This window comes from Phyllobates terribilis, unplaced genomic scaffold (genome assembly GCF_046119375.1).
Source record: "Phyllobates terribilis strain yellow unplaced genomic scaffold, ASM4611937v1 Scaffold_9__5_contigs__length_417890890, whole genome shotgun sequence".
Classification (NCBI taxonomy): domain Eukaryota; kingdom Metazoa; phylum Chordata; class Amphibia; order Anura; family Dendrobatidae; genus Phyllobates; species Phyllobates terribilis.
In genome coordinates this window covers 10918330-10931622 of record NW_027362769.1, presented here as the reverse complement: position 1 = coordinate 10931622, position 13293 = coordinate 10918330, and the positions used below count along the sequence as shown (strand labels likewise).

The window sequence follows — 13293 nt, the reverse complement described above, 5'->3', positions numbered from 1 at the left end:
GGAGGCTTCAATTCCGACAATACCTGCCCAGTAAGAGGGCCAGGTATGGAATAAAGCTCTACAAGCTGTGCGAGCGTGCCTCAGGGTACACTCACAGCTTTAGAGTTTACGAAGGAAAGGATTCGAGGATTCAGCCCCCAGAATGTCCACCTGCTCTGAAGGTAAGTGGGAAAATAGTGTGGGATTTGATCCGCCCACTGCTTGATAAAGGTTACCATCTATACGTTGATAACTTTTATACAAGCATTCCCCTATTTCAGTCCCTCTCTGCCAGAGCTACCGCCGCTTGCGGTACTGTGCGCAGAACCCAGAGGAGTCTCCCTTTGACGCTAATTGAGCAGGTTTTCCCAAAGGGTGAGAGCCGAGCTCAATGTAGCGGCAACATGGTTGTGGTGAAGTACAAAGACAAAAGGGACGTCTTTTTCTTGACCACAATCTATGGTCCCGGCACCACGGCCACCAACGTTAGAGGTACCCCAGCACCGGTCCGCAAACCGGACTGTGCCCTGGGGTACAACAAGCACATGGGGGGAGTTGATCTTTCTGATCAAGTCCTCCAGCCCTACAGTGCGATGAGGAAGGCGAAAGTCTGGTATAAAAAACTGGCCGTGCACATCGTTCAAATGGCACTGTATAACGCATACGTGCTGTCACGATGTGCAGGCCAGACCACCAACACCTTCCTCAACTTCCAGGAGGCGGTGATAAAGGCCCTGATTTTTAGAAGCGAAGAAGAAGTGGGCCCCAGCACCCCTGGAACTCGAGTCTCCCATGTGGTACCAGGGCAACATTTTCCTGGTGAGGTCACGGTAAGAAAAAGGTGCCGGGTCTGCCATAAAAGGAGGATAAGAAAGGTCACCCGTTTCCAATGTGAAACGTGTCCTGATAAACCGGGACTGTGTTTGAATGAATGTTTCAAAATTCATCACATGTCCCCGGACTAAACACATCCTGACCTTCCCTACAGAACTCACCCACACTAGCATGACATACAAAACATCACGCACACATACAACAACCTCACGTACACTACAACATACACCAACCTATGTCAGGTTGGTGTGTGTGTTGTAGTGTATGTGTTATACACACGCCCGGACTGACTGGCGTGTGCGGGTGTTGTGGTTCCACTGGACCATGGACAGGAGAGTGCCTGGAGGGGCGTGACTAAGTATCTGGCCGATCCGACCAAGGTGGCACGACGGCATACGACGCCAGTGCACCAGGGAGAAACCGAGCAGAGGGACCAGGTGCTACTCCAGGTCAAACTCCGGACACGGGGGTTGACCCACACTAGGATTACTGGAACAGGCAGGTTAGGCTGGCACAGACTGGTGGATGTAAGCAAACACGGCAGGTATGCAGATGGGTGGATACAGGCGAGTATGCAGGCAGGGAGGTACTGGCCGAAAGGACGGGCTGGAGCACAGAGAGGTTAAGACCCAGTACAGACTGGGTCACAGAACCGCAGATGCGGTAGACAACCACAGCAGAGAGGGAACGCCCGAAGCGGTGGGCAAGAACAGAGCAGGACGGGGCTGCAGGAGCAGCGAGCACAAGCAGGGCAGGACAGGACTGCCGGAGCAGCGGGCAGAAGCAGGGCAGGGCGGAAACCGCAGAAGCAGTAAGCAAGATAAGAGCAGAGCAGAAACCGCAGGAGCGGCAAGCAAGGCAAGAGCAGAGTGAAAACCGCAAGAGCGGCGTGCTAAGCAGGAGCAGAGCGGACACCGCAGAGCGGTAAACAAGGCAGGAGCAGAGCAGAAACCGCAAGAGCGGCAAGCTAAGCAGGAGCAGAGCGGACACCGCAGAGCGGTAAACAAGGCAGGAGCAGAGTAGAAACCGCAAGAGCGGCAAGCTAAGCAGGAGCAGAGCGGACACCGCAGAGCGGTAAACAAGGCAGGAGCAGAGCAGAAACCGCAAGAGCGGCAAGCTAAGCAGGAGCAGAGCGAACACTGCAGAGCGGTAAACAAGGCAGGAGCAGAGCAGAAACCGCAAGAGCGGCAAGCTAAGCAGGAGCAGAACGGACACCGCAGAGCGGTAAACAAGGCAAGGGGATAGGACTCTGTTCACAAAGAACAGACGGAGAAGGAAAGGCAGAACCAGAAGCACGCACAGTACTTACATAGAAGTAGCGAGCGTACACTAAATTCACAACAGAGGTACAGAGACGACGAGAAGGAATTTAGGAGCGGGTTCAGACTCTGCAGAAAGACGCAGAAAACAGACATAGAGGGAAAAGGGAGACAAGGTTAAAGTAGAAACGAGGCACAGACAACAGGGAACAGAGGAACGGGAACAGAGACAGCAAGGCAGGAACACAAACAGGACTCTGTTCAGACGGGAACAGATACCGCAAGGCAGGAACACAAACAGGACTCTGTTCAGACGGGAACAGATACCGCAAGGCAGGGACACAAACAGGACTCTGTTCAGACGGGAACAGATACCGCAAGGCAGAGACACAAACAGGACTCTGTTCAGGCGGGAACAGATACCGCAAGGCACAGACAGGTAGATCTAGGAATACGGCCCCTAGAAGGCGAAAGAACAGGCAAGAGGCGTGTTCACAAGAACAGACCACAGTTCAGACACAGAACTGGAAAACAGGCAGGAAAACAGGATAGGACCTGGCATGTCAGAGACAAAAAGCCAACTGACAAGAAACAATGCTCAGGCGCCATCTTGAGGAAGAAGGTGGTATAAATACTCAAAGATGGACAGCAATAGGCTGAAGGTGCAACAGGGGCGTGTCCGCAGCAGGTACAAGAAACAGGAAGTTCAGCGGGCGTCGCCCTATGCAGCCAAAGTGGAGCAGAGCAGAGCACAAGGAAAGAAGCCAGACCAGGAAGCTGGGCGGGAGATGAAGTTTGCGATCTTGCATGATGAGAGATGGAACACCATGCAAGAACGCCGCCAGGTATGCTACAGTACCCCCCCCCCTTACGCCCCCTCTTCTTCAGGCCTGCAAGGATCTTCCGCAGGGAATTTGGGGGCCAATCCCTCTCTTCAAGGAGAATACTTCTATTGTCCACAGGAGGAGACAAAACTGGTCTTATAATCTGGATGGCTAGGATGCGACTTCCCATCCAGCCATCTTCAGCAACAGATGAAACGGGTGAAGTACCAGAAACAGCACACAAAAAAGTCTCTCTACATTTATTTTTAGGCAGCACCCCAAAAAGTTCAGGAGACAACTGGAGGTCCTCTGCCGGGTTGGAGGGGTGCAGAGACTCGGGGGTAGCCTCTGCTTCGGGGTACATCTTGTCAAGCTCACAGGATGAAATGGGCAAAGTATCAGGTACAAGGTGTAGAGAAGACACTGCCTCTTTGTTATGTGGTGGTACCCCGGAGGATTCAGGAAACAACTGGGGGTCGTCCGCCAGGTTGGAGGGATACCGAGACTCGAGGGTAACCTCTGCTTCGGAGTACACAAGGTCAGACTCACTGGAAGAAGCGGGCGAGGTATCAGGTACCGAGTAAAGGAGAGTCTCTGTCCATTCGCTATCAGGTAGCATCCCGGAGGGTTCAGGAGACGACTGGAGGTCCTCCGCCTGGTCGGAGGGGTGTAGAAACTCGGGGGTAACCTCTGCTTCGGAGTACACTAGGTCGGACTCACTGGAAGAAGCGGGCGAGGTATCAGGTACCGAGTAAAGGAGAGTCTCAGTCCATTCGCTATCAGGTAGCACCCCGAAGGGTTCAGGAGACGACTGGAGGTCCTCCGCTTGGTCGGAGGGGTGTAGAGACTCGGGGGTAACCTCTGCTTCGGAGTACACTAGGTCGGACTCACTGGAAGAAGCGGGCGAGGTATCAGGTACAGAGAATAGGAGAGTCTCTGTCCTTTCGCTACCAGGTAGCACCCCGAAGGGTTCTGGAGACAACTGGAGGTCCTCTGCCTGGTCAGAGGGGTGTAGAGACTCGGGAGTAACTACCACTTTGAGGCACCCATTGTCAGGCCCACAGGACTGAGCGGACGAAGTATCGGGTACCGGGTGTAGGGAAGTCTCTCTCCAATTGTCATCGAGTGGTATCCCGGAGGATTCAGGAGGCAACAAGGGGTCCTCCGCCAGGTAGTAGAGGTGTACAGACTCGGAGGTAAACACAGCTTCGGAGCATCCTTGGACATGCACACTGGTTAAAGTGGGTGTAGAATCTGATGCCAGGTGCAGGAAGCTCTCCTGTGTGGACTCTGGATGGGTAGCAGTCTCTTCTGGCTGGAGAACTGGTGCACCACCCACGCACATCACCCGCTGGGGCTTCTCCGGGATACAGGAAGATGAAGCTTCAGTAGGGACTTCAAGGTTGGGGTCAGGAGGTCTCAGGGAGGACAGACCCTGGCGTGACGGCTTGCCTCTGCGTCTAGCACGTCTGGACTGCCTCTTGAGGTTGGGAGCAGTATTCCGGAGAGTGTAGTCATCCTGAGTGGATTCAGGGCAAGCAACAGTCTTTTCGGGCAGGAGAACTTGTGCGCTACCTATGCACATTACCCGTCGGGGCTGCTCCGGGATACAGGAAGTGAAGCTTCAGCAGGGGCTTCAGGGTTAGGATCATCGAAAGCCAAAAGGAAGGCCACCAGGAAGGCCTGTAGGTCAAGAACGATAGGATCCTGTGCTTCCCATAGGGGGTTGATCCATTCCAAGGCATCACCCGCTAGGTTGGACATTATAAATCCCACCTTAACCCGATCAGAAGAATAGGCATTAGCATAGAACCGGAACTGCAGCAAGCATTGCCACACAAACGCACGGCATTGTTTTGGATCCCCGTAGTACCGTGGTGGATCCGCGGGAGCAGGTGCAGCTTCAGCAGGGACTCCAGGGTTGGGGTCATCGAAGACCATTAGGAAGGCCACCAGGAAGGCCTGCAGGTCAAGGACGATAGGATCCCAAGCTTCCCATAGGGGGGGTGATCCACTTCAAGGCATCCCCCGCTAGATAGTCAATTATAAATGCCACTTTAGACCAATCAGAAGGAAAAGAAAGAGGGTAGAACTTGAAGTGCAGCATGCATTGCTCCACAAATGCACGACTTTGTTTTGGATCCCCATAGTACTGGGGCGGATCCGCAGGAACGGGTGCAGAAAGCTCCATTTGGACGGGTGCGAAATTAGCCTGGAACTCAGCTAGAGAAAAAAAAAAAAAGTATTTATTTATTTTTAATGCACGTATTAGCTGGAAAACGTCTCAGAGAGCGAAGGCCGTGGGGCTCAACGGGAACCATGGCCTGAGCATGCTGTTATACACACGCCCGGACTGACTGGTGTGTGCGGGTGTTGTGGTTCCACTGGACCATGGACCGGAGAGTGCCTGGAGGGGCGTGACTAAGTATCTGGCCGATCCGACCAAGGTGGCACGACGGCATACGACGCCAGTGCACCAGGGAGAAACCGGGCAGAGGGACCAGGTGCTACTCCAGGTCAAACTCCGGACACGGGGGTTGACCCACACTAGGATTACTGGAACAGGCAGGTTAGGCTGGCACAGACTGGTGGATGTAAGCAAACACGGCAGGTATGCAGATGGGTGGATACAGGCGAGTATGCAGGCAGGGAGGTACTGGCCGAAAGGACGGGCTGGAGCACAGAGAGGTTAAGACCCAGTACAGACTGGGTCACAGAACCGCAGATGCGGTAGACAACCACAGCAGAGAGGGAACGCCCAAAGCGGTGGGCAAGAACAGAGCAGGACGGGGCTGCAGGAGCAGCGAGCACAAGCAGGGCAGGACAGGACTGCCGGAGCAGCGGGCAGAAGCAGGGCAGGGCGGAAACCGCAGAAGCAGTAAGCAAGATAAGAGCAGAGCAGAAACCGCAGGAGCGGCAAGCAAGGCAAGAGCAGAGTGAAAACCGCAAGAGCGGCAAGCTAAGCAGGAGCAGAGCGGACACCGCAGAGCGGTAAACAAGGCAGGAGCAGAGTAGAAACCGCAAGAGCGGCAAGCTAAGCAGGAGCAGAGCGGACACCGCAGAGCGGTAAACAAGGCAGGAGCAGAGCAGAAACCGCAAGAGCGGCAAGCTAAGCAGGAGCAGAGCGAACACTTCAGAGCGGTAAACAAGGCAGGAGCAGAGCAGAAACCGCAAGAGCGGCAAGCTAAGCAGGAGCAGAGCGGACACCGCAGAGCGGTAAACAAGGCAAGGGGATAGGACTCTGTTCACAAAGAACAGACAGAGAAGGAAAGGCAGAACCAGAAGCACGCACAGTACTTACATAGAAGTAGCGAGCGTACACTAAATTCACAACAGAGGTACAGAGACGACGAGAAGGAATTTAGGAGCGGGTTCAGACTCTGCAGAAAGACGCAGAAAACAGACATAGAGGGAAAAGGGAGACAAGGTTAAAGTAGAAACGAGGCACAGACAACAGGGAACAGAGGAACGGGAACAGAGACAGCAAGGCAGGAACACAAACAGGACTCTGTTCAGACGGGAACAGATACCGCAAGGCAGGAACACAAACAGGACTCTGTTCAGACGGGAACAGATACCGCAAGGCAGGGACACAAACAGGACTCTGTTCAGACGGGAACAGATACCGCAAGGCAGAGACACAAACAGGACTCTGTTCAGACGGGAACAGATACCGCAAGGCACAGACAGGCAGATCTAGGAATACGGCCCCTAGAAGGCGAAAGAACAGGCAAGAGGCGTGTTCACAAGAACAGACCACAGTTCAGACACAGAACTGGAAAACAGGCAGGAAAACAGGATAGGACCTGGCATGTCAGAGACAAAAAGCCAACTGACAAGAAACAATGCTCAGGCGCCATCTTGAGGAAGAAGGTGGTATAAATACCCAAAGATGGACAGCAATAGGCTGAAGGTGCAACAGGGGCGTGTCCGCAGCAGGTACAAGAAACAGGAAGTTCAGCGGGCGTCGCCCTATGCAGCCAAAGGGGAGCAGAGCAGAGCACAAGGAAAGAAGCCAGACCAGGAAGCTGGGCGGGAGATGAAGTTTGCGATCTTGCATGATGAGAGATGGAACACCATGCAAGAACGCCGCCAGGTATGCTACAGTATGTGAGGTTGTTTGTGTGTGTGTGTGGTGTATACACCACACCACACACCAAACTCACATACACTACATCTAGATAAGTTCCCTGGGGGGTCTAGTTTCCAAAATAGGGTCACTTGTGGGGGAGCTTCAATGTTTACACACAGGGGCTCTCCAAACGCAACATGGTTCCAATTTGTTAGCGGACACCATGTCGTGTTTGGACAGCCCCTGTGTGCCGAAACATTGGAGCTCCCCCACAAGTCACCCCATTTTGGAAACTAGACCCCCCAAGGCACCTATCTAGATGCATAGTGAGCACTTGGAACCCCCAAGTGCTTCACAAATTGATTTGTAAAAATGAAAAAGTATTTTTTTTCCACTTTTTCATTTTTACAAATCAATTTGTGAAGCACCTGGGGGATCCAACTGCTCACTATGCATCTAGATAGGTGCCTTGGGGGGTCTAGTTTCCAAAATGGGGTCACTTATGGGGGAGCTCCAATGTTTACACACACAGGGGCTCTCCAAACGCAACATGGTTCCAATTTGTTAGTGGACACCATGTCGTGTTTGGACAGCCCCTGTGTGCCGAAACATGGGAGCTCCCCAACAAGTCACCCCATTTTGGAAACTAGAACCCCCAAGGCACCTATCTAGATGCATAGTGAGCACTTGGAACCCCAAGTGCTTCACAAATTGATTCGTAAAAATGAAAAAGTATTTTTTTTCCACTTTTTCATTTTTACGAATGAATTTGTGAAGCACCTGGGGGTTCCAACTGCTCACTATGCATCTAGATAGGTGCCTTGGGGGATCTAGTTTCCAAAATGGGGTCACTTATGGGGGAGCTCCAATGTTTACACACACAGGGGCACTCCAAACGCAACATGGTTCCAATTTGTTAGCGGACACCATGTCGTGTTTGGACAGCCCCTGTGTGCCGAAACATTGGAGCTCCCCCACAAGTGACCCCATTTTGGAAACTAGACCCCCCAAGGCACCTATCTAGATGCATTGTGAGCACTTGGAACCCCCAGGTGCTACACAAATTAATCCGTAAAAATGAAAAAGTATTTTTTTTTCCACTTTTTCATTTTTACGAATCAATTTGTGAAGCACCTGGGGGTTCCAAGTGCTCACTATGCATCTAGATAGGTGCCTTGGGGGGTCTAGTTTCCAAAATGGGGTCAATTATGGGGGAGCTCCAATGTTTAGGCACACAGGAGCTCTTTAAACGCAACATGGTGTACGCTAACAATTTCGACTCAAATTGTTAGCGGACACCATGTTGCGTTTGGAGAGGCCCTGTGTGCCTAAACATTGGAGCTCCCCCACAAGTGACCCCATTTTGGAAACTAGACCCCCCAAGGCACCTATCGAGATGCATAGTGAGCACTTGGAACCCCCAGGTGCTTCACAAATTAATCCGTAAAAATGAAAAAGTATTTTTTTTTCCACTTTTTCATTTTTACGAATCAATTTGTGAAGCACCTGGGGGTTCCAAGTGCTCACTATGCATCTAGATAGGTGCCTTGGGGGGTCTAGTTTCCAAAATGGGGTCACTTATGGGGGAGCTCCAATGTTTAGGCACACAGGAGCTCTTTAAACGCAACATGGTGTACGCTAACAATTTCGGCTCAAATTGTTAGCGGACACCATGTTGCGTTTGGAGAGGCCCTGTGTGCCTAAACATTGGAGCTCCCCCACAAGTGACCCCATTTTGGAAACTAGACCCCCCAAGGCACCTATCTAGATGCATAGTGAGCACTTGGAACCCCCAGGTGCTTCACAAATTGATCCGTAAAAATGAAAAAGTATTTTTTTTTCCACTTTTTCATTTTTACGAATCAATTTGTGAAGCACCTGGGGGTTCCAAGTGCTCACTATGCATTTAGATAGGTGCCTTGGGGGGTCTAGTTTCCAAAATGGGGTCACTTATGGGTGAGCTCCAATGTTTAGGCACACAGGAGCTCTTTAAACGCAACATGGTGTACGCTAACAATTTTGCCTCAAATTGTTAGCGGACACCATGTTGCGTTTGGAGAGGCCCTGTGTGCCTAAACATTGGAGCTCCCCCACAAGTGACCCCATTTTGGAAACTAGACCCCCCAAGGCACCTATCTAGATGCATAGTGAGCACTTGGAACCCCCAGGTGCTTCACAAATTAATCCGTAAAAATGAAAAAGTATTTTTTTTTCCACTTTTTCATTTTTACGAATCAATTTGTGAAGCACCTGGGGGTTCCAAGTGCTCACTATGCATCTAGATAGGTGCCTTGGGGGGTCTAGTTTCCAAAATGGGGTCACTTATGGGTGAGCTCCAATGTTTAGGCACACAGGAGCTCTTTAAACGCAACATGGTGTTCGCTAACAATTTCGGCTCAAATTGTTAGCGGACACCATGTTGCGTTTGGAGAGGCCCTGTGTGCCTAAACATTGGAGCTCCCCCACAAGTGACCCCATTTTGGAAACTAGACCCCCAAGGCACCCATCTAGATGCATAGTGAGCACTTGGAACCAACCCCCAGGTGCTTCACAAATTAATCCGTAAAAATTAAAAATACTTTTTTTTTTTACAAAAAATTTCTTTTAGCCTAATTTTTTTAATTTTCACATAGGTAACAGGATAAAATGCATCCTAAAATTTGTTGGGCAATTTCTCCTGAGTACACCGATACCTCATATGTGGTCATAAACCACTGTTTGGGCGCATGGCAGGGCTCAGAAGGGAAGGAGCGCAATTTGACTTTTGGAGCTAATTTTCCAATCAAAAAGTGAAATGGCGCTCCTTCCCTTCTGAGCCCTGTCGTGTGCCCAAACAGTGGTTTATGACCACATATGAGGTATTGGTTTACTCAGGAGAAAATGCCCAACAAATTTTAGGATGCAATTTACCCTGTTACCCATGTGAAAATTAAAACATTTAGGCTAGAAAAAAAATTTTGTTAGAAAAATTAAAATGTTCATTTTTTTCTTCCATGTTGCTTAGTTCCTGTGATGCACCTGAAGGGTTAATAATCTTCATAAATGTAGTTTTGAGTAGCTTGAGGGGTGCAGTTTTTGGAATGGTGTCACTTTTGGGTGTTTTCTGTCATGTACACCCCTCAAAGGGACTTCAAATGTGATGTGGTCACTAAAAAAAATGGCTTTGCAAATTTTGCTGGAAAAAAGAAAATTTGCTGATGAACTTTGAACCCTTCTAACTTCCTACCAAAAATTTTTTTTTTTCCAAAATTGTGCTGATGTAAAGTAGACATGTGGGAAATGTTATTTATTAACTATTTTGTGTCACATCACTCTCTAGTTTAGCAGAATAAAAATTCAAAATTTGAAAATTGCAAAATTTTCAAAATTTTTCCCATATTTTTGATTTTTTCACAAATAAACACAAATATTATCGACCTAAATTTAATACTAACATGAAGCCCAATATGTCACGAAAAAACAATCTCAGAATCGCTAGGATCCGTTGAAGAGTTCCAGAGTTTTTACTTCGTAAAGGGACACTGGTCAGAATTGACAAAAATGCCAAGGTCTTTAGGGTCAAAATAGGCTGGGTCCTGAAGGGTTTAAAGGAATATATGCATATATACAGTATATACAGTATGTATATAGAATACATTTTTCTTACTTATTGAAGAAGCAATTTGAGTAGTAGAACTAAATTAGAGTATTGGAATGTCTACATTTCTGCAAACTGATAATAAAAGTGACAGTGCATTAATGGAAGAGTGGTGGATTATGCAGTGTTCTAAAGACAGCTTCATGTGATTCTTCCATTTGTGGTTTGTTTGTGTAAGGGAAACATCATAGAAAGGGGTAACTGAGGGTTTTAAGCAGGACCTGAGGAGTCTGCGGCTGAAGATAAATATTTGAGAGGACGGCTGAAAATCTTCACTCTGTTTTGGCAATGGTACATCGCTATGGCATCTTGGTAAAGAAGGAAATTATATGAGATGACAGACAGAGAGAAATCCCCTACAAGTAATAGTAGGGTACTGATAATTTCATACTTTAAATTATTTTACTATGTAAAATGAAAGATGAAGATGAATTAATCATGCCACTAGATTACATAAGTGATATGTCCTAAGGGACTAAATTACTTACTTAAACATTGCAATTAGAAGATTTAATAGAAGAATATTGGTGAAAAGCAGGTAGAGACAAAGTAAAAGAACAGTCAACCACTGAGGAAAAACAGGCTGATGGTTGGCCTTATTTGATTCAGGACACTTCTGCTTGTTTGGATCTGTCCCATTTACTGTGCACTGATCAATATTAAAATTCACACCTTGAAAGGATAACAAAATGAAATAATGGAAACTTTAGAAAACAACCTTGCATGTATTTTTTAGCATAGGCAAAAGATACAGTACTATATACCCAGCCTTTCAAATTAAATAAACAACATAAATTGTCATATATCTGCAAGGCTGTATATTCCAAAATTACACACAACATAGCATTTGCAAAGGTTTTGAGCAGGTGTGGAAAAGGTGCTTCAAAGTAAGTAATGCTTTCAAAAATAGAATATATATTTCATTTGTATCAATAAAATGCAAAGTGACTAAATAAAAGATAAATCTAAGTTAAATCAGTATTTGGAGTGATAAACCTTTGCACCTTTTGCCTTCAAAACAGCATCAATTCTTCTGGGTATACCTCCACAAACATTTTGATGAGTGACGGCAGGGAGGTTGTTCCAAACATTATGAAAAACTAACTACAGATCTTCTGTGGATGTAGGCTTGCACAAATCTTTCTGCTTCTTCTTGTAATTCCAGACAGACTTAATAAAGTTGACATTAGGGCTATGTGGGAACCATATCATCACTTCTTGCTGGACTCCTTGATCTTAATAATGAAGATAGTTTGGTGGAGGTTCCTTGCAAGTTTGAAGCTGCAGTTCAGCAAATGGAGTTGGGAGTTTTGTCAAGATTAATGTGTCCTTAAAGTGATGATATGTCCCCCACAGAGCCTTGATCTCAACATCATTGAGTCTGCCTCAGATTTCAACACGAAAAGACAGAAAGATTTGCACAAGCTTACATACACAGGAGTTATGTGGCAAGTTATCCAAGATGTTTGGAATAACCTCCCTGTTGAGTTTAATCAAAAACTAAGTGAAAATGTACCTAGGAGATTTCATACTTTTATGCAGTTTCCATGACCAAGGTTGGTCAAACCAAATATTGATTTGATTTAGATTTCTCTATTGTTCATTCACTTAGTGTAGCGTCGGCGTCTCTGCCTCCTGTAAGGCAGAGACGCCGATCTCCTCACTGCCGTGGTCCCGGTCCGGCGGCCTCCGGCTCCCTCGCTGCATCCACCTAGGGTGCGCGCGCCATGCTCAGATCCCCAGGCACTGTACTCAGTGCGCGCTCCCTTCCTCTTAAAGGGGCCGTGCGCATCATCCTAAAGAGTCCCCGGCCAATGGCCGGAGGACTGTCCCTATATAAGGCACCTCCTCCAAAATGGAGGTGCCTGTGCAATGTTGAAGTTTGTGTACTAACACTTTCTCCAGCCCTCAGGTCCCAGTGCTGTCTGCCAGCCTGTCTATCAGCAGTGCCCGCCAGCCTGTCTATTAGCTGTGCCTGCCAATAAGCCTGCCAGCCGTGCCTGTCCATCAGTCAGCTCTGTCCGTCTGCCTATCAGCCGTGCATATCTGTCTGCCCATCTGTCGTGCCTGTCCGCTTCGGCTATCAGCCTGGTGGGAGTCGCCTGCTCTCATACGAGGTCGGTCCCAGAGTGGCACCTGGTTCACCTTCCCGGTCCCTCCTTGGTTCACGGAGTAGACTAAGCCGCCGTGTAGCCAGGGTCAGTCCGGGTAGGTACTTAGTTAGGCCCCTCTGGTCCCTCCTTGCACCACGGCACAGTGGTTCCACCATCCGGTGCCGTAACACTTAGTTTATTTTTATCAATTACAAAATGCTATCAACACTTTAATTTTTAATGCATTCTTACTTTTCTGCATTTTTTCAACACATGCCTAAAAGTTTTGCACAGTACTGTACATTATTATTTTAAGTCAAAGAAGGAAGATTCTCTATCATTTTTGTGACCTGATTTTTTTTTAAATTATTGCCATTTTGTTCTTTCCTCCCATGCTTACAAGAGCCATGACATAGATGGAGATTTTCCATTTATATACAGTGCTACTCACCATTATTGGCACCCCTTAATTTTTTTCATAGACTGTGCAATATCTACAGAAATAAATGGTCCAAAGTAATACAACAATAAAACATTGTTTTTCAACCCCCATGTTGCAATTTAAAAGAAAAAAACAGAATAAACAGTATGTGCA

General features: G+C 48.1%; 1 protein-coding gene across 1 annotated transcript in view; it reads right to left on the bottom strand.

Moving 5' to 3' along the window:
• TRPM2 (transient receptor potential cation channel subfamily M member 2) overlaps positions 1-13293 on the bottom strand; it is a 1046990-nt gene that overhangs the window by 576723 nt on the left and 456974 nt on the right. The window contains exon 24 of the mRNA XM_073646321.1: positions 11094-11277. Within this exon, the coding sequence (XP_073502422.1) occupies positions 11094-11277 (184 nt within the window). The remainder of the gene's footprint in view (positions 1-11093; positions 11278-13293) is intronic.